Source organism: Schistocerca nitens, chromosome 5, assembly GCF_023898315.1.
Source record: "Schistocerca nitens isolate TAMUIC-IGC-003100 chromosome 5, iqSchNite1.1, whole genome shotgun sequence".
Lineage (NCBI taxonomy): Eukaryota > Metazoa > Arthropoda > Insecta > Orthoptera > Acrididae > Schistocerca > Schistocerca nitens.
Window position 1 is genome coordinate 814,966,984 of NC_064618.1, and position 26,180 is coordinate 814,993,163.

At 44.0% G+C, this 26,180-nt stretch overlaps 1 protein-coding gene across 1 annotated transcript in view; it reads left to right on the forward strand.

The window, feature by feature from the left end:
- LOC126260737 (atrial natriuretic peptide receptor 1-like) overlaps positions 1 to 26,180 on the forward strand; it is a 506,740-nt gene that overhangs the window by 267,503 nt on the left and 213,057 nt on the right. Inside the window, exons 11-13 of the mRNA XM_049958075.1 lie at positions 222 to 293; positions 423 to 497; positions 7,997 to 8,173. Coding sequence (XP_049814032.1) covers positions 222 to 293; positions 423 to 497; positions 7,997 to 8,173 — 324 coding nt within the window. The remainder of the gene's footprint in view (positions 1 to 221; positions 294 to 422; positions 498 to 7,996; positions 8,174 to 26,180) is intronic.

Here is a 26,180-nt window from a genome sequence, read left to right on the forward strand (position 1 = left end):
TAATTTTACATTGCACTTACAATCGCGTCCTCCTATTCTGACATTATCAGGAATATTCATGTAATTATGTCGCAATACTTTTTGTTAAAGTGAATGAAGTTCTCATGACTGTGATTTTTGTGTAGGTTTAAAAGAACACCTGAGCTATAATTTTAATTAACGAAGCAAAGTAACTCACAACAAACATTTTGTAATGTCATGGATTAACATTTTTTTTTCAGACAATCTCGGATGATGATTTCAGCATAGGTGATGGAAACAAGCAGATGTACGTACAGACAGCTATCTATAGGGTAAGCGATTTTTTGCCAATGTCAGATTCAAGAATATTTTTCAAAAACTTTAACAACAGTAACTATTAGTCATAAAAATTTATGTTTACTATATTTCCGAGTATAAGAAAACTATGGTGATTGTTTCAGGGCTCGAAAGTTGCTCTTAAAGAAATAAACAAAAAGGTGGAACTAAACAGAGCGCTCCTTCTCGAACTGAAGAGGGTATGTACATGTTCTCTTTATGTCATACATTCTTTGTCTCACCATTACGTTCCATGCCTAGAGTTTTCGAGGGATATATATATATATATATATATATATATATATATATATATATATATATATATATATGTGTGTGTGTGTGTGTGTGTATGTATTTGTATGTGTTATTTTATTAATAATGTGTTATATATTGTGTTGGACGGCGCTGATCTGTCTACAATAACTCTGAATAATAAGGCACACCTATTATTTTGTTATTAAATACCTGTGTCGCGATCTCGTTGTTCCCACAACGCAAACGATTCCTCGCCTTCCCCCCGCCCCCGCACCAAACACACACCCACATACACTACCAGATTGTGAACTATAAATTAAAACTAGTTTATATGTTATTAGTCTCATTTCCTTCATACTCACTCTTCCTCAACTTCCTTTCGGCAGCGCGGCTAGTATCTGTCTGCACCGGATTATGTAAGAGTTACGAACTCTAAGTCAGGTCTAGTAACTAAGTATTTTGCCTCAAGTAAATATCACGCAGTCAAAGACAGAAAAACGTTTTAAGTTTCGTCTTAGCATACGTGAGACTCCAGTTTACACGTATTGAAACTTCCCCTTTGAATATAAAGAATGACAGTGATGGTAAAACTCTTACGTTATTAGACTTTCAAACAGCTGAGCAAAACTCAACGTACTCAGACAGTTTTCTCTTTACTTATTCTGATCATCACTAAACTGACACACAATATTTTTAGCGCAACGCAATCTGACTTTCAATAATGCCCAAAAAATAATGGCCGTGACTAACAACAAACTATACCTTTCATGAATCACTGACCTCACAAAAATCTTCGTTCCTCAAACTACTGCAATACAGCGAGCGCCAATACTGCGAGCTAAATAAATGATTCTAACTACTGAAGGCACTAACTACTGATAGGCATAGTTAGCAAATGAAAGATTTTGATGGAGAATAAACAATGTATTTACCTTAATAATGGTCAAAAGTCATAATAATATATTTATCATTTCATGACATCCAGTGTTACAAATTTCCTTTTTCTGACGGACACACATCCAGATCGTCCGCTCTCAAAACTCTGCCGTCTCTCTCCCCACATCCACCACTGCTGGCGGCTCACCTCCAACTGTGTAACCCTACGCGCTGTTCACATCCAACTACCCAACACTACAAGAGCGATTATTTCAACAATGCCAACCAGCCCCAGATTGCACACAATACAGTCAGTGATTTTCATACAGAGCGCTACGTGGCGTTACCAACATAATAACCTAAACAGCCTACTTACAGTATTTAGCCAGTATCACCGTCATTCAGAATGACACCATCATTGCATATCCACTGTTCGACTCAGCAACCAGTAATTGATGTCTTAAACGAACATTGCTGTGATTTCCATTTCAAAATTACTTCATCAGTGGACGAGTTGGAAGTTACTTGTGCGAGACCGTAACAGCGCGGAGGATGAACATAGGTTCCACAGAAGAAATTCCTTTCTCGCAACAGGGACTGATTCCGGTGCACCATGTCATCTGTCAGAAAAATTTTGCTCCTGAATAGCATGTTTTGGATCTTGGTTAGTAACGTCTCTTGAAGTTTATGTAGGAATCATAAAACCGTTCCTTAGTTTGAAAAGTAGGAGAGATATACTGGCCCATACTGTTTCAATAGAACAGGGAGTTTCAGAGAAAATGTGTTTCCAGTAGCGAATTCGTATTCAATGATTGATGATAGTCGAAGATAACTAGACTGCTACCTTACTCATAGGATATAAAACATGGTTTTGCTTTAGTGGTATTGAATGAAAGTACTTTCATTGTTTCGCTTGACCTATGGGCTTTTTATCATTGTGTCCAGTCAGTTATCAGTTTTGGTGTCTAATACGAGCAAGGTAATAGCATTCGCCGGCTGCACGGGTGCCAACTAGTAATACAATGATTAGGTCTTTAACCGTCAGTCGTTTGTATGGTTGTAGTCTCACTTAGGTCTTTTTCTACTGTGGAAGTTTATTTACCTATTTAATTACCCTGCCCTATGTTGCGCATAACAAGGCGTTTTACTGTTTTTGCTTTACATTTATTGCGAGTCGCATGCTATTAGCTACATCTAATACACAACATACTTAATATTTAGTAATTATTAAGGAAGGAAGGCAAGGGCACACCTCCAGTTTAGAATTACACTTTATTCTAAAAATTCCTTGGCACATGATCGAAATAGCTTTGGTTTCTGATACCCGAAAAATGTGAGCAACGACATGACAACAACTTGCCAACGACAGTGGAAGACCTGTCAACAGACCTAAAGATGGTGTTATGACGCTTTCTGGCTACGAATAAAGTAAGCATCCTGATTCTCGCTTCTAAGATTTGTTTACCTCGCATGACCTTGAATTTTATCTCACTTCAGGGTTTTAGGGAAACTGAATGCGCTGGCTGCCGATTAACTGTAGCTGTCAGAGGTTGTTTCAAGATAAAACAACTTTAAATATTGTAAAAACGATTAAATCCTTGTGACAGCATAAGTGTAAATTGTCAACACATTTTCAAAAATTTAGATATCCTGTAGCAAACCGACGCTGATTAAGCAAACAGGAAAACTCTACGCAGTAAAGGCTGAAATCAAAGAAAGAGCTCGACGGTAGGACTAATTAGAATCTATAGTTGCAGTGCCGCCGAGGTACAGCATGCATGAACATTCTGATGGTGTCTCTTTGGACTCTCAGCACAATGCAGTCTCAACAGGAAAGAGATCGTGCGTATACGGCAACGATGACTACGTAAACCATCTTCCATAATGAGTAATTTACCCGATCATTGGCTACGGTAACTCATTACAGACCAGACATATAAACACTTTCATCTCGACCACGCTGCATAATGTTATGATTTCTCTTGTAAGTACGTACTCCTTACAAACAATGCAGGTGTAGGGGTTGGACAAAAATGTGGAAGTACAGCAGGACGTGCATGCTTGCGCGTAATTTCGGACGCTAGCCGAGCGTGTTGTTCGCGCTGCTGTGTTTTACCACGAGCACCATCTGCGCAACGACCTCAGTATGTTGCAAATGCCAGAAGTGGCCAGAGCTGTGCTCTGTGTAGCTGGGAGTGTATTATGTTGGAAGTAAGTGAATTCAAACGTGGGAAAACTGCCGGCGTTCGTATGGTGGGAGCTCCCCGTAACCACGGTAGCCAAAGTGTTTGTTGTTACAAGAGACAACGTATCGAAGATTTATACCGCACATAAGGAAAGTGGGAAAACGTAAGTCATAACATGGACATACACTCCTGGAAATGGAAAAAAGAACACATTGACACCGGTGTGTCAGACCCACCATACTTGCTCCGGACACTGCGAGAGGGCTGTACAAGCAATGATCACACGCACGGCACAGCGGACACACCAGGAACCGCGGTGTTGGCCGTCGAATGGCGCTAGCTGCGCAGCATTTGTGCACCGCCGCCGTCAGTGTCAGCCAGTTTGCCGTGGCATACGGAGCTCCATCGCAGTCTTTAACACTGGTAGCATGCCGCGACAGCGTGGACGTGAACCGTATGTGCAGTTGACGGACTTTGAGCGAGGGCGTATAGTGGGCATGCGGGAGGCCGGGTGGACGTACCGCCGAATTGCTCAACACGTGGGGCGTGAGGTCTCCACAGTACATCGATGTTGTCGCCAGTGGTCGGCGGAAGGTGCACGTGCCCGTCGACCTGGGACCGGACCGCAGCGACGCACGGATGCACGCCAAGACCGTAGGATCCTACGCAGTGCCGTAGGGGACCGCACCGCCACTTCCCAGCAAATTAGGGACACTGTTGCTCCTGGGGTATCGGCGAAGACCATTCGCAACCGTCTCCATGAAGCTGGGCTACGGTCCCGCACACCATTAGGCCGTCTTCCGCTCACGCCCCAACATCGTGCAGCCCGCCTCCAGTGGTGTCGCGACAGGCGTGAATGGAGGGACGAATGGAGACGTATCGTCTTCAGCGATGAGAGTCGCTTCTGCCTTGGTGCCAATGATGGTCGTATGCGTGTTTGGCGCCGTGCAGGTGAGCGCCACAATCAGGACTGCATACGACCGAGGCACACAGGGCCAACACCCGGCATCATGGTGTGGGGAGCGATCTCCTACACTGGCCGTACACCACTGGTGATCGTCGAGGGGACACTGAGTAGTGCACGGTACATCCAAACCGTCATCGAACCCATCGTTCTACCATTCCTAGACCGGCAAGGGAACTTGCTGTTCCAACAGGACAATGCACGTCCGCATGTATCCCGTGCCACCCAACGTGCTCTAGAAGGTGTAAGTCAACTACCCTGGCCAGCAAGATCTCCGGATCTGTCCCCCATTGAGCATGTTTGGGACTGGATGAAGCGTCGTCTCACGCGGTCTGCACGTCCAGCACGAACGCTGGTCCAACTGAGGCGCCAGGTGGAAATGGCATGGCAAGCCGTTCCACAGGACTACATCCAGCATCTCTACGATCGTCTCCATGGGAGAATAGCAGCCTGCATTGCTGCGAAAGGTGGATATACACTGTACTAGTGCCGACATTGTGCATGCTCTGTTGCCTGTGTCTATGTGCCTGTGGTTCTGTCAGTGTGATCATGTGATGTATCTGACCCCAGGAATGTGTCAATAAAGTTTCCCCTTCCTGGGACAATGAATGCACGGTCTTCTTATTTCAATTTCCAGGAGTGTATGTGTGTGTTGAGTGATCGTGACAAATAACTATCGAAGAGCATTCTGGCGAAAAATAGGACGACGGTGACTCCAAAAGTAACAGCAGAACTGAATGTAGAACTGGCGAACCATGTCGGAACCAAAACAACACAACGGGAATTCCAAAAGCAGGACACTGCAGGGCGAGTTGCAATTCCAACACCACTCATCAATGATGGAAATACCCGTAATATAAAACGTGGTGCTGAAACCATGAGATCTGGACTATGGAGCAATCGAAGAATGTTATTTGGTCTGGTGAGTCTTGTTTGACGCTGTTTCCGACTTCTGTCCACGATTGCACCTCAAGAGTGAACCATGGCTGGGATTCGGTGATGATTCGGGCAGCCATATCTCGGTAGTCCATGAGCTACACGGTTATACTGTAAGGTCACATTACTGCCGTTTTGGGTGAACAGGTCCATCCCATGGTACCACGTATTTTCGCCAATGGTGGTACTGTGTTCCAAGACTATAGGGCTCCGGTTCACACAGCTCTCACTGTCCAGGTCTGGTTTTGTGAGCACATGGTTGAACTGTCGTATCTGTCCTGACCTTCATAGTGATCAGATCTCAGTACTACTGAGTTTCGTGGTCTGCTTTTAGAGAAGAGTGCATGATCGCTATCCATCTTCATGGTCGTTATCTGAGCTTGTCACTATTCTGCAAAAATTATACCTCAACTACTTCTTTTCTAACGAAAAATCGTCAGAAAAAATATGGTCCTGTGATAGATTCACAAACAGGGGAATCGAGAATTCGAAAATAAAAAGAATTGACAGAGCTTTACACACAGCCTGACATTATATAAAGAATAAGAAGAAGAAGATTCATCTGGGCTGGACATGCGGCAAGGATGAATTAAGTGAGGACACCCCATGATGTGTTTCTGGAAGCTGTAGCTGGCAGGAGATACCGAGGACGACCGCGGACAAGATGGCAGGACAATATTGACAAGGACACCGAGGACATGAGGCTAGGAGCGGGCGAGTGGTGGCAGGAGGCACGCAATCGGGAACAATTGAGGGGGAGTGTGGAGCAGGTATGTGGTCACTAAGGCCCAAGCTACGGATTAGTAAGTAAATAGTTTAAGATTTCCCTTGAAAACCATACGGAACCTGTGTTTATCGATTCCTGGTAGTTTTTTTGAATGTCAACGTGTTTCCTTTGCCATATTACGCATGGCAATGTGTGGTGTTTTCAGTGTTTCCATATTTTTGTCCAGCCCATGCAAGTGCCGAGGAAGTCAACATGATGATGTTGAAACAGTATTTCGAGTATTTTGTGTTAATAACAGTGCTTCCAAAGGCATTTATTCTTCCTATTATTCCTTACAAACGACTGGATTTACACTACTGGTCATTAAAATTGCTACACCAAGAAGAAATGCAGATGTTAAATGAGTATTCATTATACCTTATACTAGAACTGACATTTTATTACATTTTCACGCAATTTGGGTGCATAGATCCTGAGAAATCAGTACTCAGAACAACCACCTCTGGCCGTAATAACGGCCTTGATACGTCTAGGCATTGAGTCAAACAGAGCTTGGATGGCGTGTACAGGTACAGCTGCCCATGCATCTTCAACACGATACCACAGTTCATCAAGAGTAGTGACTGGCGTATTGTGACGAGCCAGTTGCTCGGCCACGATTGGTGAGAGATCTGGAGAATATGCTGGCCAGGGCAGCAATCGAACAGTTTATGTGTCCAGGACGCCCCGTACAGGACTTGCAACATGTGGTCGTGCATTATCCTGCTGAAATGTAGGGTTTCGCAGGGATCGAATGAAGGGTAGAGCCACGGGTCGTAACACATCTGAAATGTAACGTCCACTGTTCAAAGTGCCGTCAATGCGAACAAGAGGTGATACGCCAGTATGGCGATGACGAATACACGCTTCCAATGTGCGTTCACCGCGATGTCGCCGAACACGGATGCGACCATCATGATGCTGTAAACAGAACCTGGATTCAACCGAAAAAATGACGTTTTGCCATTCGTGCACCCAGGTTCGTCGTCGAGTACACCACCGCCCGCGCTCCTGTCAGTGATGCAGCGTCAAGGGTAACCGCAGCCATAGTCTCCGAGCTGATAGTCCCTGCTGCTGCAAACGTCGTCGAATTGTTCGTGCAGATGGTTGTTGTCTTGCAAACGTCCCCATCTGTTGACTCAGGGATCGAGACGTGGCTGCACGATCCGTTACAGCCATGCGGATAAGATGCCTGTCATCTCGACTGCTAGTGATACGAGGCCGTTGGGATCCAGCACGGCGTCCCGTATTACCCTCCTGAACCCACCGATTCCATATTGTGCTAACTGCTAGTGGATCTCGACTAACGCGAGCAGCAATGTCGCGATACGATAAACCGCAATCGCGATAGGCTACAATCCGACCTTTATCAAAGTGGGAAACGTGATGGTACGCATTTCTCCTTCTTACACGAGGCATCACAACAACGTTTCACCAGGCAACGCCGGCCAACTGCTGTTTGAGTATGAGAAATCGGTTGGTAACTTTCCTTACGTCAGTACGTTGTAGGTGTCACCACCGACGCCAACCTTGTGTGAATGCCCTGAAAAGGTAATCATTTGCATGTCACAGCATCTTCTTCCTGTCGGTTAAATTTCGCGTCTGCAGCACGTCATCTTCGTGGTGTAGTAACTGTAATGAGCAGTAGTGTATTTTCTGCTTAGCCTCTCTTCCACGTCGCTAGCTGAGTGTTTATAGGAGCCTGTGCTGCTGCAGATGAAGGACCTGCACCACGACCACCTGGTGCGCTTCCTGGGCGCCTGCGTGGACCCGCCCAACTGCTACCTGCTGACCGAGTACTGCCCCAAGGGCAGCCTGCAGGACATCCTGGAGAACGAGCAGATACAGCTCGACTGGATGTTCCGCTACAGCCTCATGCACGACATCGTCAAGGTGACAGTCCACTTTCAGATGTTTTCTTTCAGTCAATAACAGCAGAAGTAGATACCGCTGTAAGGTATTAGCAGTAGATCACCTGTAATCGAAATGACACTTTCGTAGATTAGTGATGATAAGGTTTATATTCAGCTGCGACAAAATAACAGTGTTTACGTAATGTCTCTCAAATATACAGCGTGTTTCAAAATGAATTTCAGGGTTTTAAGGCAGTGTTTCATTTAACTTATAGTTATAAATAATAGATCAAATGGAAGAACAAATTCAAACAGTTTTGCTTGTATGCCTGTGCTCCACGTGATGAGTGGGACGACCAAGAGTGATTAAATATCACGCTGAACGAGTGAGAGTGTTTCTGGGTAGCCGCAAGAAATCAGTTAGGAAGGCTAGTCTGAACTAGCAGTCGCAGACACTTTTAAAGAGCCATAACTATGACCGTGTCACCTGCAGTTGTTAAAACCTCTGAAGCCTACAGACTACGGTTTCCGTGCCAGTTAGGAAGGCTAGTCTGAACTAGCAGTCGCAGACACTTTTAAAGAGCCATAACTATGACCGTGTCACCTGCAGTTGTTAAAACCTCTGAAGCCTACAGACTACGGTTTCCGTGCCCACTTTCCAGACGAAATGATGCTGAATGATCATGAAGATTTTCTGGATCGTGTCGTCTTCACTGATGAGCTGACGTTTCACCTAAGTGGAAAACTGAACAATCAAAATTTCCATATCTTGCAGTCAGTAAATCCTTACTAGATGGTAGACGTGCCACGAGACTACCCTAAATTGAACATTTTTTGTGCCGTATCACGGCGGAAAGATTGTTGGCCTTTCTTTTTCGATGAAGCAACTGAAGCTGGCGTTTCTTACCTTGATGCGCTAGAACTATTGCTCTTTCCTCAAGTTGAATGAACTGAACCATAGAACTTTATTTGGAGGAAGATGGTGCGATGCACGGGTGGATGACAGAGCTTCTTTTGCATGACCTTCATTTTCTGACGTCATGTGATTTTTACTTTTGGATGTTCGTAAAGGGTAATATCTATGTGCTTCCCCTACCAGCTGATGTACCCCACTCTAGAAATACCCTTGTTGGAACTATTCCTGCAGACACACTGAGCAACGTTTAGGGAGAACACGCCTATCGGCTCAGTGTATGAGAAAATGGTGCTTTACCCATTGAACGGTTGTAAGAGGAACTGTTTCATTGAATGTTGCTTGTGAGGAACTGTAACAAAAGGCTTCTCGAAATCTAGAAATATCAGTTTGAGATTCCAATAAATTTTTCACATAACTTCATACTATTTTGAAAATTAGTCTCACTTACGACACCCCACAAAGTAATGAATGGAAAAAGTGTACTACATTTTTGCTATTCACACAATACAATTACAGAATCGGGCATGGAGATTTACATTGTATTGTGTTGTATGTTGACTGGGGGCCTAGAAACGACGGAGAGTCTCCGTCCCCGCCGCAGCCAAAGTGGTCCACAACCCCACGACTACTACCGCAGTCCACTTCATCCCTCCGCCGCCCCACACCGAACCACTCTGTCAGGGTTATTGTGCGGTTCGGCCACCGCTGGACCCCCCTCCCCCCCCCCCCCCCCCAGCCCACCCCCACAGGGAACGTCTGACACCAGACGAGTGTAATCCCTATGTTTGCATGGTAGAGTAATGGTGGTGTACGCGTAGTTGGAGACAGTGCTTGCACAGCAATCGCTGGCATAGCGTAGCTCAGACGGAATAAGGGGACCAGTCCGCATTCGCCGAGGCAGATGGAAAACCGCCTAAAAACCATCCACAGACTGGCCGGTTCACCGGAACTCGACACAAGTCCGCCGGGTGGATTCGTGCCGAGGACCAGGCGCTCCTTCCCAATCCGGAAATCTGTGCGTCAGACCGCACGGCTAACCGGGCGGGCGAGTTTTAGATTATAACTTCCTTAGTGCTTCGCAACACCTTTTGCAGACAATATACATATACACCACTGAATGTACCTGCAAAATTACATCATTGTGTGACACATACTTCGGGCAATACAGGCAGTACAATATTTTGTACATGAGAGTTCTGTTCTTTAAAGAAATGGAGATGGGAAACTTAATTAGTTATTATATTAGGGGAGATCAAAAGGTTTTCATTCGAAAGCTCTGAAGTCCAGAGTCAGTACGCTGATCAGACAAAGCGTCGTGAGCACTGAAGCAATCAAGCAACTGGTTGAAGTAACTCGTTTCGTAGAACACCGTGTCCTGGTGCGTGAAGAGGTCCGTGTAACTGCATGGTGTACATCCTCGTACGACAGGAATCGTCGACATTTCAATGCCTTTTCCAAGGGACGGAAGGCGTGAAAATCGAATGGCGAGAGATGAGAAATTCTTGCGTCCGTAAAGGATGAAGCTGGCCTCCCAGGTCGACCAGCGCCATGTGTCGCGATTTGGCACATCATTCTACAACGGTGGGTTTCGACAGGCATTCTACCCCATACACATTTTCCATTCTCCGATGGATGTCTCTGATGCTGGTCCTTCGGCAACCAAGAAGAGAATAACGGCACGTTGATGCCATTTGGAGCATTTGACGATGCCATTACGTTTCTGCATTTACTGCATGCACGTCGCAAAGACAAGGGTGCCACATGTGAGTGAAATCTTATGGGACTTAACTGCTAAGGTCATCAGTCCTAAGGACAAACACACACACCCATGCCCGAGGGAGGACTCGAACCTTCGCCGGGATCAGCCGCACAGTCCATGACTGCAGCGCCCTAGACCGCTCTGCTAATTGTAACACTCCCGATTATTCTTTTAGTTATCCGCTCGTTCGCGGATCTGATTAGCAGCCCAAAATTAGATAATTAATTAATGTGACCGTGTACCTAATGGGCTAGCAATCGGATTGGACTGCTCAGGAGGTGTTACATTCCGTACTGTCCTCCCAAATATGGTAATAAGTATGGTTTGGTGGTAATGAGGACAGCAAACACAGTTTCACAACCAAAGCCTATATTCTTAGTAAAGCACAAAAATAAGGAGACAGCCACTGCCTTCGTCAATACACTGTTAATGACGGCTACTCTCATCACAGGTCTCTCTAGTTATTGTTAATCGTCACACGCAATATCCAATCACTGTAATCCAAGTAATGCCGGCGCGGTAGACACGGGAGTATAATAGCGGCACTCAATATCACGAATATCACTTTATAATAAAACTTTCTCACTTCCCGCATAATACTGATGCAAAGGGGTTAAACCACGGCGTTGGCCACTCCCTTTGCCGGTAATTTGTATTAATTTCTGCTGGCTTTTGCACAGCTATGCCCGCCTCGCGGGAACCTAACACACCCTCACGGCATCCTCCACGCTACTAACTTCGCACTGCTCTCCGCCCAGTTATTCCCGCCTCGCGGGAATCTACCCAAGCCGTCCACTCGGCACTCCGGGGAATCCCCTCTAGCTCGCGCGTCCTGCACACACTACTCGATATTTGCCCTGTCGACCTGTGTGAGCGCAAATTTTAATAGTAAGGGCCTGCGGACCCCTTACATCCCCGCCCTCAAAAACTTCTTTTGAACCGCAGGTGAAAAAGAATCGGCAAGGGATATTAAAAAACATAGTTACATTGAACAAAACATGCAATACAAATCATTAATGAATTTACAATTTGTCAAAATAATCCTGGACTCCGGTAGTGGGCTGCCTCCACAACAAATTCTACAAAAAGGTTATTACATCACATAAATGGCATTGTTCAAAATTACAAATTTTCATTTTAACCAGCAACAGTCGTCTGTAGTCCAATATCAAAAATGAAAACATACACAACATATGCACTCAAAACTTCCTTACCTAAATACAGAACATATGGATTATTATTACAACATAATTATTACAAGTTTTATATTCATTCTGAGATAGTCTTTGACATGAAATATGCAACTCTAATTGTAATATGTCACAAAGCCCAAATGTAAATAAACACTTCCCTCTTTCAATTGTCCATTCTATAGCTAATTGTCCTAACCATGTCTTAGCAGGTTTATTTGTGTCATTATAGCCCTCACTCTAGACCGGACCTCATCTGGAGTGTCATTCGGTTTATCGGTTCCTCCGCCTCTTCCTCGGAAATCAGACGAATGATTAATATGAATCCGTGGGTCATTACTCCCTTCTCTATTTCGATCATTAGCTTGCTTGTACTTCTGTGATTTAATTGACTCCAACTGCTCCAGTATCTTCATTAAGGCCTTTCTACCTTTAATTGGGCTCCTGGATACGGTTCCTTGTCTTTTCTGATTCAATCTTCTTTTTATTGCAGATACCATAACGTTGTCACTCAGTGGTCGTTCCGAAGTCTCGTTCAATTTACATGAATGCTCGGCAATTTCTTCCGACGTTCCTTTCCCATTACTAAGTGGTCTGCATCGTAGTGGGTTCTCAAGTGTTGTACACTGACGACTTTTGGGCCAGCATTCCTTCAACAATTCTCTTCCAAACCGATCATTATCCGTAGTCTCTCTCTTCCTCTTGATTCCACACGTGAAGGCCTCACCTTCGATTGCATCCCTCTGGTCATCTTCTCGCTGCATGGCTACAGCATTTCTCAGATTTACTGCCAATTGTTTTTGCATCTGCGTCACTTCGGTGGTCCTTTTTCCCAATTCGGTTCCATTTTCTTCCACATCTTCTTCTATCTTCTCAACCATGTCGTCGCATTGTTTCTGCATCTGCGTCACTTCGGTGATCTTTTCTCCCATCTCGATTCTAGTTTCTTCAACATCTTCTTCTATCTTCTCAACCACGTCGTTGCATTGTTTCTGCATCTGCGTCACTTCAATGTTCTTTTCTCCCAATTCGGTTCCATTTTCTTCCACATCTTCTTCTATCTTCTCAACCACGTTGTTGCATTGTTTCTGCATCTGTGTCACTTCAATGTTCTTTTCTCCCAATTCGGTTCCATTTCCTTCCACATCTTCTTCTATCTTCTCAACCACGTTGTTGCATTGTTTCTGCATCTGCGTCACTTCGGTGATCTTTTCTTCCATTTCGGTTCTATTTTCTTCAACATCTTCTTCTGTCTTTTTTGTTAGCTCTTCTTCCGTCTTCTCCACGTCTCCCTGGACCTGTTCTATATTTGTCTGTAGTTTACTTTCTCTCTCGTCGACGTTCATCTTCAGTCGTTTTGGTACTTCCTGCATTTCCTTCTTCAGATCACATTCCGTCTTTGTGTACGAAGTTCTGATTTCTTGTACTATAGTTTCCTTACCTGACTCCAAGTTTTCTCTAAATTCTTGTAAATCTTCCTTTAATGATTTTCCAAAATTTCGTACTATTTCTTCCCTTTCTTGTAAACCCTTCTCTAATGATTCTCTGAGTTCTTGTGAACTCTTCTTTATTGATTCTTTGAGTTCTCGTACTATTTCTTCCCTTTTTGTAAATATTCCTTTATCAAGTCTACCAACATCGACCACTTATCTTCATCCTCTGAAACTGGACTAGTTCTCGTCGTTTGTTCCGGTGTCTCAGGATAACTAGTTGAATGGGCTGCTGGGCTTCCTAATGACAATTCACCATCACTAATTCCTGAATCATCTCTGTCTCTCTGTCCTACCCCTTTCCTTTCAACTGCTGCCTCACAGACCTGCCTATCTTCAGAAGACATTTTTGGTTTATATTTAATGCCCAGGCAAGTAGTACAAAATAACCTCCAATAATTCAAAACACTCCTAATTATCATGAACCTACTCAAACATTACCGGTAACCCTTTCATTTAGTTCCCAAAATGACACAACATGCCTGAGTATGGAACATAACAGCTCTTCAAAAAAACCTAATACTTCAAAAACAATTTTCACATACACAATTTATGCAAAAATATTTTAAACAAGATAATCACAACATTCACAACATCTATAAATGCAAATTCATCAAAATCATTATCATTTATACAGTGCAGTGTGCACAAATAGGCATGCTAGACTTCCGAGTATGTTTCGCAACTTTTCTGAAATTATTGCAATTAAACACTTTTCCCTAATGTAAATATCAGTTAAAACTGTTTATTTATCACGAAGACTGCACACTGCAATTTACTGTTATTTTAACCCGTCGTCTTCACTCACCAACCGACGTTACCACGAGTCGCGATGTTTTGACGTTTCGGATAGGCGTGGCTGGGCCGCCGTTGGAGCTCGCGTGAAGTTGGTCAGCTGCAAGGCGACGTAGTTCCCCGTCGGCCGCTCCGTGGCGCTGTAGGCGGACGTAGTTTGTAGCTCTGCCGCTAGATGCCGGGACTGCGCTCGTTGTCTCGAAGTTGCGTCGTTCGTTGTGTGAAATCACCTCGCGGATCGAAGCTCTTTGGCGCGACTGCTACGTGGCTCTGCGTGACGTCACTCCCTAACTGCATCGCCACCATACGTTATCATCAGCATACCAGTTTATGGGTCCACACGAATCTGTCCGATTTTCGCCGTTCAAAAAGCAATTTCAGTCAACATATCACCACAAAACACCTTTCTAACAACTTTTGTGACGAAATCTTAGCTCGTTTTGCTATTTTAACGTTCACACGTGTCTCTCTTTAGCGTCCACTTTTCACAGTTTTTCGCGTGGATTTTCGCATTTGCACTATGCAATACCGTTTAATATAGCCAACAAAACAGTTTAGTCACAATCTTGCGATATTATTACTTCGTATTGTTCAAAAATTACACTGTTCCTTATCGCGATTTTAACGTTCATGCACTGTCCCGATTCCACATTGAAAAATTTTGTTTTCTCGTCCGAAAATTGCACTTGTTCTTTTCACGGTAAGCCAACTGTGTTAACGCGATTCGTCCGAAAATTGCAGTTGTCCTGTCACGGTCGCCAACTGTGTAACACTCCCGATTCTGGTTTTAGTTATCCGCTCGTTCGCGGATCTGATTAGCAGCCCAAAATTAGATAATTAATTAATGTGACCGTGTACCTAATGGGCTAGCAATCGGATTGGACTGCTCAGGAGGTGTTACATTCCGTACTGTCCTCCCAAATATGGTAATAAGTATGGTTTGGTGGTAATGAGGACAGCAAACACAGTTTCACAACCAAAGCCTATATTCTTAGTAAAGCACAAAAATAAGGAGACAGCCACTGCCTTCGTCAATACACTGTTAATGACGGCTACTCTCATCACAGGTCTCTCTAGTTATTGTTAATCGTCACACGCAATATCCAATCACTGTAATCCAAGTAATGCCGGCGCGGTAGACACGGGAGTATAATAGCGGCACTCAATATCACGAATATCACTTTATAATAAAACTTTCTCACTTCCCGCATAATACTGATGCAAAGGGGTTAAACCACGGCGTTGGCCACTCCCTTTGCCGGTAATTTGTATTAATTTCTGCTGGCTTTTGCACAGCTATGCCCGCCTCGCGGGAACCTAACACACCCTCACGGCATCCTCCACGCTACTAACTTCGCACTGCTCTCCGCCCAGTTATTCCCGCCTCGCGGGAATCTACCCAAGCCGTCCACTCGGCACTCCGGGGAATCCCCTCTAGCTCGCGCGTCCTGCACACACTACTCGATATTTGCCCTGTCGACCTGTGTGAGCGCAAATTTTAATAGTAAGGGCCTGCGGACCCCTTACATAATCCCGCTAGGACCTTGCCTATATGTCGGTGCCTGTATGAGGTGTGGCTAGAAAAAAACCGGACTAGTACTGGTGAAACAATAAAACGAATGCAATAAGGCTGAAAGTCGCGTGGCCTGTCACGTGACTCTCGCTCGGCCAACTGCTCGAGTTTCATCTGCCTCCTGCACTCAGTCTGCTCGTGGCGTCTGTTGTAAGTAGTTGACGTTTTGTCTGTGCGTCGGAAAATGTTGAGTGTACAGAAAGAACAGCGTGTTAACATCACATTTTGTTTCAAACTAGGAAAATCTGCAAGTGAAACGTTTGTAATGTTACAACAAGTGTACGGCGATGATTGTTTATCGCGAACACAAGTGTTTGAGTGGTTTAAACGATTTAAAATGGCCGCGAAGACACCAGTGATGACACTCGCAGTGGCAGACCATTGTCAGCAAAAACTGATGCAAACATTGAAAAAATCGGTAAACTTGTTCGACAAGATCGCCGTTTAACAATCAGAGCAGTGTCTGAGTTAACAGGAGTTGACAAGGAAAGTGTTAGGCGGATTCTTCATGAAAGTTTCAACATGAACAAAGTGTGTTCAAAAATGCTTCCAAAGTGTCTCACAATTGAACAGAAGGAACGCCGAAGAATGATTTGTTCTGACGTCCTGGAAAACGTTGAAAGTGATCCCACCTTCTTACAAAATGTTATTACTTGGGATGAATCGTGGTTTTTTACTTACGATCCCGAAACTAAACGCCAATCGATGCATTGGAAAACTCCTGGTTCTCCACGACAAAAAAAAGCACGAATGTCAAAATCGAAATTCAAGGCAATGATGATTGTTTTTTTTGACATCAAGGGGATTGTGCACATTGATTGGGTACCAGAGGGACAAACAGTGAATCAGCATTACTACATTAGCGTCCTGGCTACCCTACGTGAGCGAGTACGGAGAAAACGGAACGATTTGTGGAGAAAAAAGTCATGGATCCTTCACCAAGACAATGCCCCAGCTCACAGTGCGTTGTCAGTGAAGACGTTTTTGGCAAAACACAACATTCCCATCTTAGATCATCCACCCTACTCACCTGATTTGGCCCCCTGTGACTTTTTTCTTTTCCCTAAAGTCAAGTCAGCTTTGAAAGGAACTAGATTTGAGACTGTTGAAGCAGTAAAAGAAAAAGCGACGGAAGTAATGTATGGACTTACCGAAAATGATCTGCAGCATTGCTGTGAAAAGTGGAAAATTCGTATGGAGCGGTGTAGAGACCGAGGAGGAGAGTACATTGAAGGAGATAACATGAAATTGTAAATAAATGTTTTTCCAGCATCAGTCCGGTTTTTTTCTAGCCGCACCTCGTATCGGAGGCGCGATATCTGACATATACGCTGTGGCAACGCCCTCATACAGAAAGTTTTTGATCGCTCCTCGTACAGGGTGTCTCTAAAATGAATCTACAAAATGAGAGGGCTGACTGTAGGTCACAACATGTTACTTTCACATACAAAACCACGTCGGCATCCCTTAGTATTCGGCGCTAGGTATCCAACTCGCAATCCGAGTCGAAATAGTAGCAGGTATTCCGGGTAGGGCAACGCCACGGCTTTTGTTCCGTAATGTGACGGAACACGAACGTGTTGCGTTTGTGAGTGCCGAGGCCTGTTTGATCCTATGTCGCACACAGGGCGGCAACTGTACACATTGCAGAGTCTGGTTCACCCTGCGTCAGTTTGTCAACAAACGGGGACACTCTCATGGTTGGTACTGTGCGGAGCGTACACGAAATGGAACGCTTTTCGTAGGTGGAAAGGGTAGACGAACGGGGTAGTGGACTGAAATGGTCTCGCTGCTCAACAGTTGTACGTTCAGTAGTTTCCAATCGTCAAGTGCCAGATCCACGTACGTTCATCGCCATCCACGCGTCACTAAAAGTGTGAATTGTTTGCTGACTTGGCGTCGTAATGGTGCGTGTACGTTTAAGACTTACATCGAAACCCAACGCATTCAGTTTGTGACACGGACGCAATGAGAGGGCTGACTGTAGGTCACAACATGTTACTTTCACATACAAAACCACGTCGGCATCCCTTAGCATTCGGCGCTAGGTATCCAACTCGCAATCCGAGTCGAAATAGTAGCAGGTATTCCGGGTAGGGCAACGCCACGGCTTTTGTTCCGTAATGTGACGGAACACGAACGTGTTGCGTTTGTGAGTGCCGAGGTGGTCATCAGCGCACAGTGCATACCTCAGAGCTTGAGGAGGAGATGTTAGCACTGCTACAAATCACGCCCACAACTGAGTGTAGCTTGAGATGTGGGTGTAAGCTGTTCCACTGTCTGGCGTGTGTTTGTAACGAAGACGATTTGCACCCTAACCGCCTTCAACGTTCAGGCCCTTAAGGGGCTCCGGAACGCCCTATACAGGGTTATTACAAATGATTGAAGCGATTTCACAGCTCTACAATAACTTTATTATTTGAGATATTTTCACAATGCTTTACACACACATACAAAAACTCAAAAAGTTTTTTTAGGCATTCACAAATGTTCGATATGTGCCCCTTTAGTGATTTGGCAGACATCAAGCCGATAATCAAGTTCCTCCCACACTCGGCGCTCACTGCAGGCCGACCCGTTGATTTCCCCTTACAGAGGCATCCAGAAGCTTTAAACTGCGCATACCATCGCTGAATGGAGTTAGCAGTTGGTGGATCTTTGTTGAACTTTGTCCTGAAGTGTCGTTGCACTGTTATGACTGACTGATGTGGGTGCATTTCAAGCACGACATGCGCTTTCTCAGCTCCTGTCGCCATTTTGTCTCACTGCACTCTCGAGCGCTCTGGCGGCAGAAACCTGAAGTGCGGCTTCAGCCGAACAAAACTTTATGAGTTTTTCTACGTATCTGTAGTGTGTCGTGACCATATGTCAATGAATGGAGCTACAGTGAATTTATGAAATCGCTTCAATCACTTGTAATAGCCCTGTACTTGCAATGTTAAAATAACGCTTATAAATCACATCTTTCCTCACAAAGTATTTGAGGTAGGAAGTTGAACTTTTTACAGATTATTTATTGGAACATGGGCTACAACTTAACACAGGGATTTTACAAAATTTTAGTTCAGTTACTAAAGATGATTTTTTTTCAATTGTAATGAAAAGTCACATTTTTTTGCAATTTTTTATTTATATATTCAAAAATATACAGTTTTTTGGAAAAAGGCTGTGTAAAATAAGCAGAAGGTACTGTGTAACATTTACTGAAAGTTTGAAACAAATATGTTTGGAAGATCCTTAGAAAACATGTAATTAGTATGAGAAAATAAAAGTTTTGGGAATCGAGCGACAAAGATTGGATTAACTTTTTAGTGCATTCCAGGTCCATAGGATGGATTATCTTCATCCTCTGCAAACTCCTCCTCCAGCTTCCTCTTGTTCCTCCTCCTGTTTACTCTTGCTTGTATTTCTAGACTCTTTACAGCCCTGTCTGCAGCCCGAAGGCGTTCCGTGTCTAAAGCAAGCATCGCTCGTACCGTGTTAGAACCTATCTTCATTCCCATATTTCTAAATACCTTGCACCTTACAATGTTGCCATCATTGAAAGTCGCAACAGCATCATACACACCAAAGTGAAGTGTTTCTATTCCAACAAATACAGTCTTGGGGATTCTCGTCCATATAACACTATTTACACTTTCATTGGGGTTTTGAGTTTTTCCGTGAATACACTTTTTCAACAGTTCTGGTGCTGCGAAGTCTCTGAAAATAGGTTTTATCACCTCCATTGTTGCATGAGGCAGACTATGCTTATGAGTGTACACTTCACCAGTTAGCAATCCTTTGTTATATTTACACCAACTGTCTTCTTCTTTGGGACACAAGCTATGTTGGGGATTTTCATCGTCTTTATTGTTTACAGTAATAACACATACCTTTGGCTTTCCAACATTTCTCCTTTTCTTAAAAGCCTTCAGAGGATTTCTAATAACTTTACTTTTACTCATTATTATACTTCAACAAAACAGAGACTCAAGAAACAGAATTAATTACGAATATTTTCGAGATAACGACAGAGTAAATAAACATGAAACAATCGACAATCACACCAGCGATATATATTGAACCATCACAGGTTAGCCACAACACATACTTTATCTCACATCACTAAAACGTACCTGATGAACACGGACGTTAATAATAACACCATCTGACAGCAGTTTAACAGCGCCACAGTGGGTCACGCCCATGTAGAACACATTTCAAAAAAAATTTAAAAATAGTTGTAGTCTTCGGAATTGAATAAATTATATATCTATTAAAAGGTAATAGTCTGCAGATTCAGAAAACGCAAAAAAGTAAAAATTGAACTTTTCATGATTTTGAGCCTTTCCGGAGCCCCTTAACCCAAAAGATTTGCAGCTTAACAATGACTTCTGCCTGTGGTATTTTCAGAAGTGTGCCACTCATCCTGAATTCCCAGGCTTTATGTTTTTAACGGATGAGACATCATTTACAAGGGAAGCAGCGTTCAACAGCCAAAATCAACACGCGCGGGCACAGCAAAATCCGCACGGGACCTCTGTTCGTGGCCGCTAAGGGTGCTTTGCTGGCAACATTTGGGCTGATCTACATCCACATCTACATGGTTACTACGCAATTCACACCTAAGTGCCTGGCAGAGGGTTCATCGAATCATTTTCATACTACTTTTCTTCCATCCCACTCTCGAATGGCGCGTGGGGAAAAGGAACACCTAAACCTTTCCGTTCGAGCTCAGATTTCTCTTATTTTATTATGATGATCATTTCTCCCTACATAGGTGGATGTCAACAAAATATTTTCACATTAAGAAGAGAAAGTTGGTGATTGAAATTTCGTAAATAGATCTCGCCGCAAAGAAAACTTTGTTTCAGTGACCGCCACCCCAACTCGCGTATCATATCAGTGACACTCTCACCCCTATTCGCGATAACACGAAACGAGCTGCCCTTCTTTGTACTTTTCCAGCAGACGACGGACAAGTGTAATGTAGGCTGACTCTTTAGTGGATTTGTCGCATCTTCTAAGTGTTCTGCCAACAAAACGCAATCTTTGTTTCGCCTTCCCCACAATATTAGCCGGCCAGTGTGGCCGAGCCGTTCTAGCCGCTTCAGTCTGGAACCGCGCGTCCGCTACAGTCGCAGGTCGAATCCTGCCTCGGGCATGGATGTGTGTGTGATGTCCTTAGGTTAGTTAGGTTTAAGTAGTTCTATGTTCTAGGGGTTTGATGACCTCAGATGGTTCAAAATTGGTTCAAATGGCTCTGAGCACTATGGGACTCAACTGCTGTGGTCATAAGTCCCCTAGAACTTAGAACTACTTAAACCTAACTAACCTAAGGACAGCACACAACACCCAGCCATCACGAGGCAGAGAAAATCCCTGACCCCGCCGGGAATCGAACCCGGGAGCCCGGGCGTGGGAAGCGAGAACGCTGACCTCAGATGCTAAGTCCCATAGTGCTCAGAGGCATTTCAACCACAATGTTTTCTTTGTGGTCTTTACAATTTAAGTTGCTCGTAATTGTAATTCCTAGGTATTTAGTCGAATTGACAGCCCTTAGATTTGTGCGATTTATCGTATACCCAAAATTTATCGGATTTCCTTTAGTACCCCTGTGGATGACTTCGCACTTCTCTTTGTTTAGTGCTAATTGCCACTTTTCGCAAGGTACAGAAGTTCCCTCTAGATCATTTTGTAATTGTAATTGATCGTCGGATGATTTTACTAGACGGTAAATAAGAGCGTCATCTGGTTCGGTAGGCGATAATCTGATTGATCGAAACATGCTCCTCTGGCACTTGAATGCAGATATTTAATCTTCTTAAGGGAAACACTGTCAGAGTTATTAGAACGTGGTTCACTCAGTGTTAAACAGGACGTGTCGTACCAACAGAACAATGCATCTGTGCACTTCGTTCGTGCGGTGCAAAATCATTTGGATGAGACCTTTGGTGAGAACTGGATAAGATTCGGTGGACCGGTGGCATGGCCTGCACGTTTCCCAATTTGGCACCCCTCGGCGTTTTCGTCTGGAGTAACATGAAATCTGTTGTTTGCGAGACACCTATCGATACGGATGGAGACCTAATAGCATGAATTATGGCAGCCTCTCATGCAATCCTCACTTTTCCAGAGGTATCTGACACCGTGTGACAGTGACTTAGGACTCGATGCAAGGCTGTACTTACAAGCTGGTGGGTGTAATTTCGAGCAGTTCTTGTAACTGATTGAAAACATAGGTCATGAAATGTCAACCCCACCTTTCCTTTACCTTTACTTCACTAAGAAATTGAAAACGTTATCCTGCGGACCTGGTACCATGTGCACTCGGATAGCGGGTTGTATGCCTGCCATCCCAGCTGCGCGCGACCCTGTTAAAAGACGCCCAGCGCCGAACGCTGAGGGGTGTGAACAGAGCTTGGTATGTGAAAGTTGCTTATTATGATCCACTCTGTCAGACCTCTCAATTTTGGGGTTCCGTACATCAGCCGGTAGAAACATTACCCTTATACAGTCACTTTGTTGTCCATCTTTCTGTTTCTCTGTCTGCATGCAGATTGATTGACCCACTTCTATTTTTTATTTAGGAAAGGGGACATGGATCAAGATGAAATTTAAGTTACGTTCTGAGGTCTTCCGACCCTTGAGAGTGAGAAACATTTAAGCTTCTATGAAGTCCGAAGATACGACCATTTATGCCACATATTTCGATACTCGCAAACTAACTCATCTCAATCTATAGCTTACTTCTCATTGACCTAGAGTCATGAAATTCGACAAGAACCAAGGCTCTACAGTAAAAATAAAGAAAAAAAATCGAATATTAGTATTCTGTAATAGTTGTTCTTGTTGTGGTCTTCAGTCTACAGACTGAATTGATGCAGTCCTCCATGCAACTGTATCCTGTGCAAGCCTCTTCATCTCCGAGTAATTACTGCAACCTACATCCTTCTGAATCTGGTAACTATATTCATCTCTTGGTCTCCCTCTACGGTTTTTACCTTCCACGCTTCCGTTCAGTATTAAATTGGTGATCCCTTGATGCCTCAGAACGTGTTCTACCAACCGATCCCTTCTTCTAGTGAAGTTGTGCCATAAACTCCTCTTCTTCCCAAATCTGTTCAGTACCTCCTCATTAGTTACGTGATCTACCCATCTAATCTTCAGCATTCTTTTGTAGCACCATGTTTCGAAACCTACTATTCTCTTCTTGTCCAAACTATTTTTCGCCCGTGTTTCACTTCCACATATGATTACACACAACACAAATACTTTCAGAGAGGAATTCCGGACACTTAAATCTATGCTCGATGTTAACAAATTTCTCTTCTTCAGAAACGCTTTCCTTGCTATAGCCGGTTTGCATTTTATATCCTCTCTGCTTCGACCACCATCAGTTATTTTGCTTCCCAAACAGAAAAACTCATATACTACTTAAAGTATCTGATTTCTTAATGTAATTCCTTCAACATCACCTGATTTACTTCTACTACATTCCGTTATCCTTGTTTTTCTTTTGTTGATTTTCATCTTATGTCCTTTCAAGACACTGTCCATTCCGGCCAGGTGTTCTTTCAGGTCCTTTGCTGTCCCAGACAGAGTTACAGTGTCGTCGGCAAACCTCGAAGTTTTTCTCTCTTCTCCATGGATCTTAATTTATACTCCAAATCTTTCTTTTGTTTCCTTTACTGCTTGCTCAATATACAGACTGAATAACGTCAGGGATAGGCTACAACACTGTCTCACCCCCTTCCCAACCACTGCTTCCCTTTCGTGCCCCCCGAGTCTTGTAACTGCCTTCCGATTTCTATACAAACTGTAAACAGCTTTCGCTCTCTGTATTTTACCCCAGCAGCCTTTATAATTTGAAAGAGAGTATTCCACTGACCATTGTCGAAAGCTTTCTCTGAGTCAATAAATGCTGGAATGTAGGTTTGTCTTTCCTTCACCTATCTTCTAAGATCAGCAATATGTAATTGTTGTTGTTGTGGTCTTCAGTCCAGAGACTGGTTTGATGCAGCTCTCCATGCTACTCTATCCTGTGCAAGCTTCTTCACCTCCCAGTACCTACTGCAACCTACATCCTTCTGAATCTGATTAGTGTATTCATCTCTTGGTCTCCCTCTACGACTTTTACCCTTCACGGTGCCCTCCAATACTAAATTGGTGATCCCTTGATGCCTCAGAACCTTACCTACCAACCGATCCCTCCACAAAATCCTCTTCTCCCCACTTCTATTCAGTACCTCGTCATGAGACTTTCTCCACAGGAACGGGTAAGGAGATCATACTGAAATTTATGTCAAATACTAAGATTTATGGTCCCTTGGCGGTGTAAAAAAATTATGTTTCTAAGTTAATGCTATCAAGAGATATGGGCACATATTTCATACATTTTGACACATACAAACTGGCTCATCAAAACCTATAGATGGACATCCACACGTACACTGTGTGATCAAAAGTATCCGGACACCCCCAAAGACATATGTTTTTCATATTAGGTGCATTGTGCTGTCACCTACTGCCAGGTACTCCATATCAGCGACCTCAGTAGTCATTATACATCGTGAGAGAACAGAATGGGGCGCTCCGCGGAACTCACGGGCTTCGAATGTTGTCGGCTGATTGGATATCACTTGTGTCATACATCTGTACGCGAGATTTCCCCACTCCTAAACATCCCTAGATCCACTGTATTCGATGTAATAGTGAAGTGGAAGCGTGAAGCGATACGTAAAGCACAAAAGCGTACTGTCCGACCTCGTCTGTTGACTGACAGAGACCGCCGACAGTTGAAAAGGGTTTAGTGTGTAATAGCTAGATATCTATCCAGACCATCGCATAGGAATTCCAGACTGGATTAGGATCCACTGCAAGTACTATGACAGATAGGCAGGAGATGAGAAAACTAGGATTTCATGGTCGAGAGGATGTTCATAAGCCACAAATCAAGCCGGTAAATGCCAAACCACGCCTCGCTTGGTGTAATAAGGAGCGTAAACATTGGACGATTGAACAGTGGAAAAGCGTTGTGTGAGCTAACGAATCATGGTACACAATGTGGCGATCCGATGGCAGGATGTGGGTATTGCAAAAGCCCGGTGAAAGTCATCTGCCAGGGTTTGTAGTGCCAACAACAAAATTCGGAGGCGGTGGTGTTATGGTGTGGTCGTGTTTTTCATCGAGGGGCTGGCACCTTTTTTTTTTTTTTTTTTTTTTTTTTTTTTTTTTTTTTTTTTGCGTGGCACTATCACAGCAGAGGCCTACATTGATGTTTGATGCACCTTCTTGCTTCCCACTGTTGAAGAGCTATTCGGCGATGGTGGTTGTATCTTCCAGCACGATCGAGCACCTGTTCATAATGCATGGCCTGTGGCTGAGTGGTTACACGACAATAACATCCCTGTAATAAACTCGCCTGCACAGAGTCCTGACCTGAATCCTACAGAACATGTTTGGGATGTTTTGAAACGCTGACTTCGTGCTAGACGTCACCGAGTGACATCGATATCTCTCATCCGTGCAGCAGTCCGTGAAGAATGGGCTGCCATTCCCCAAGAAACCTTCCAGCGCCTCATTGAACGTATGCCTGTGAGAGGTGAAGCTGTCATCAAGGATAAGGGTCTGCCAACACCATACTGCGTTCCATCATTACCGATGGAGTGCCTCACGAGCTTGTAAGTCATTTTAAGCTAGGTGTCCGTATACGTTTGTTCACATAGTGTATATTGGGCCATGTGGTTTAGCAGTGAAGTGCGTGTGTGGAAACCGAGATGTCTAGGGATCGAATATCGGCCGGACCACGGAATTTTCGGTCTTCGTTTTAACCTAGCATTCGTATCTCAACATGAACGGTGCAAGAAGTCTCCAGGAGAAATACGTGGCTGAGACTTCATCACGAAAATTAGGTTCTATTTCTTCAGTTAAATAATTTGTTTGGCTAGGGACACAAGTCGCCGAAGTGGCGTCCATAGAAAGACTGGCACACGACCATTGAGCCATAGGATACTAATACGAGTATCATCATGTATACACATAGCGCAATTCTTACAAGGGAACCTCCCCATCGCACCCCCCTCAGATTTAATTATAAGTTGGCACAGTGGACAGGTCTTGAAAAACTGAACACAGATTAATCGAGAAAATAGGAAGAAGTTGTGTGAAACTATGAAAAAAATTAATAGAATATACAAACTGAGTAGTCCACATGTAACATATGGAACATCAAGGATCATGTAAGCTCAGGAGCCCCGTGGTCCCGTGGTTAGCGTGAGTAGCTGCGGGGAGAGAGGTCCTTGGTTCAAGTCTTCCCTCCACTGAAAATTTTATTTTCGCA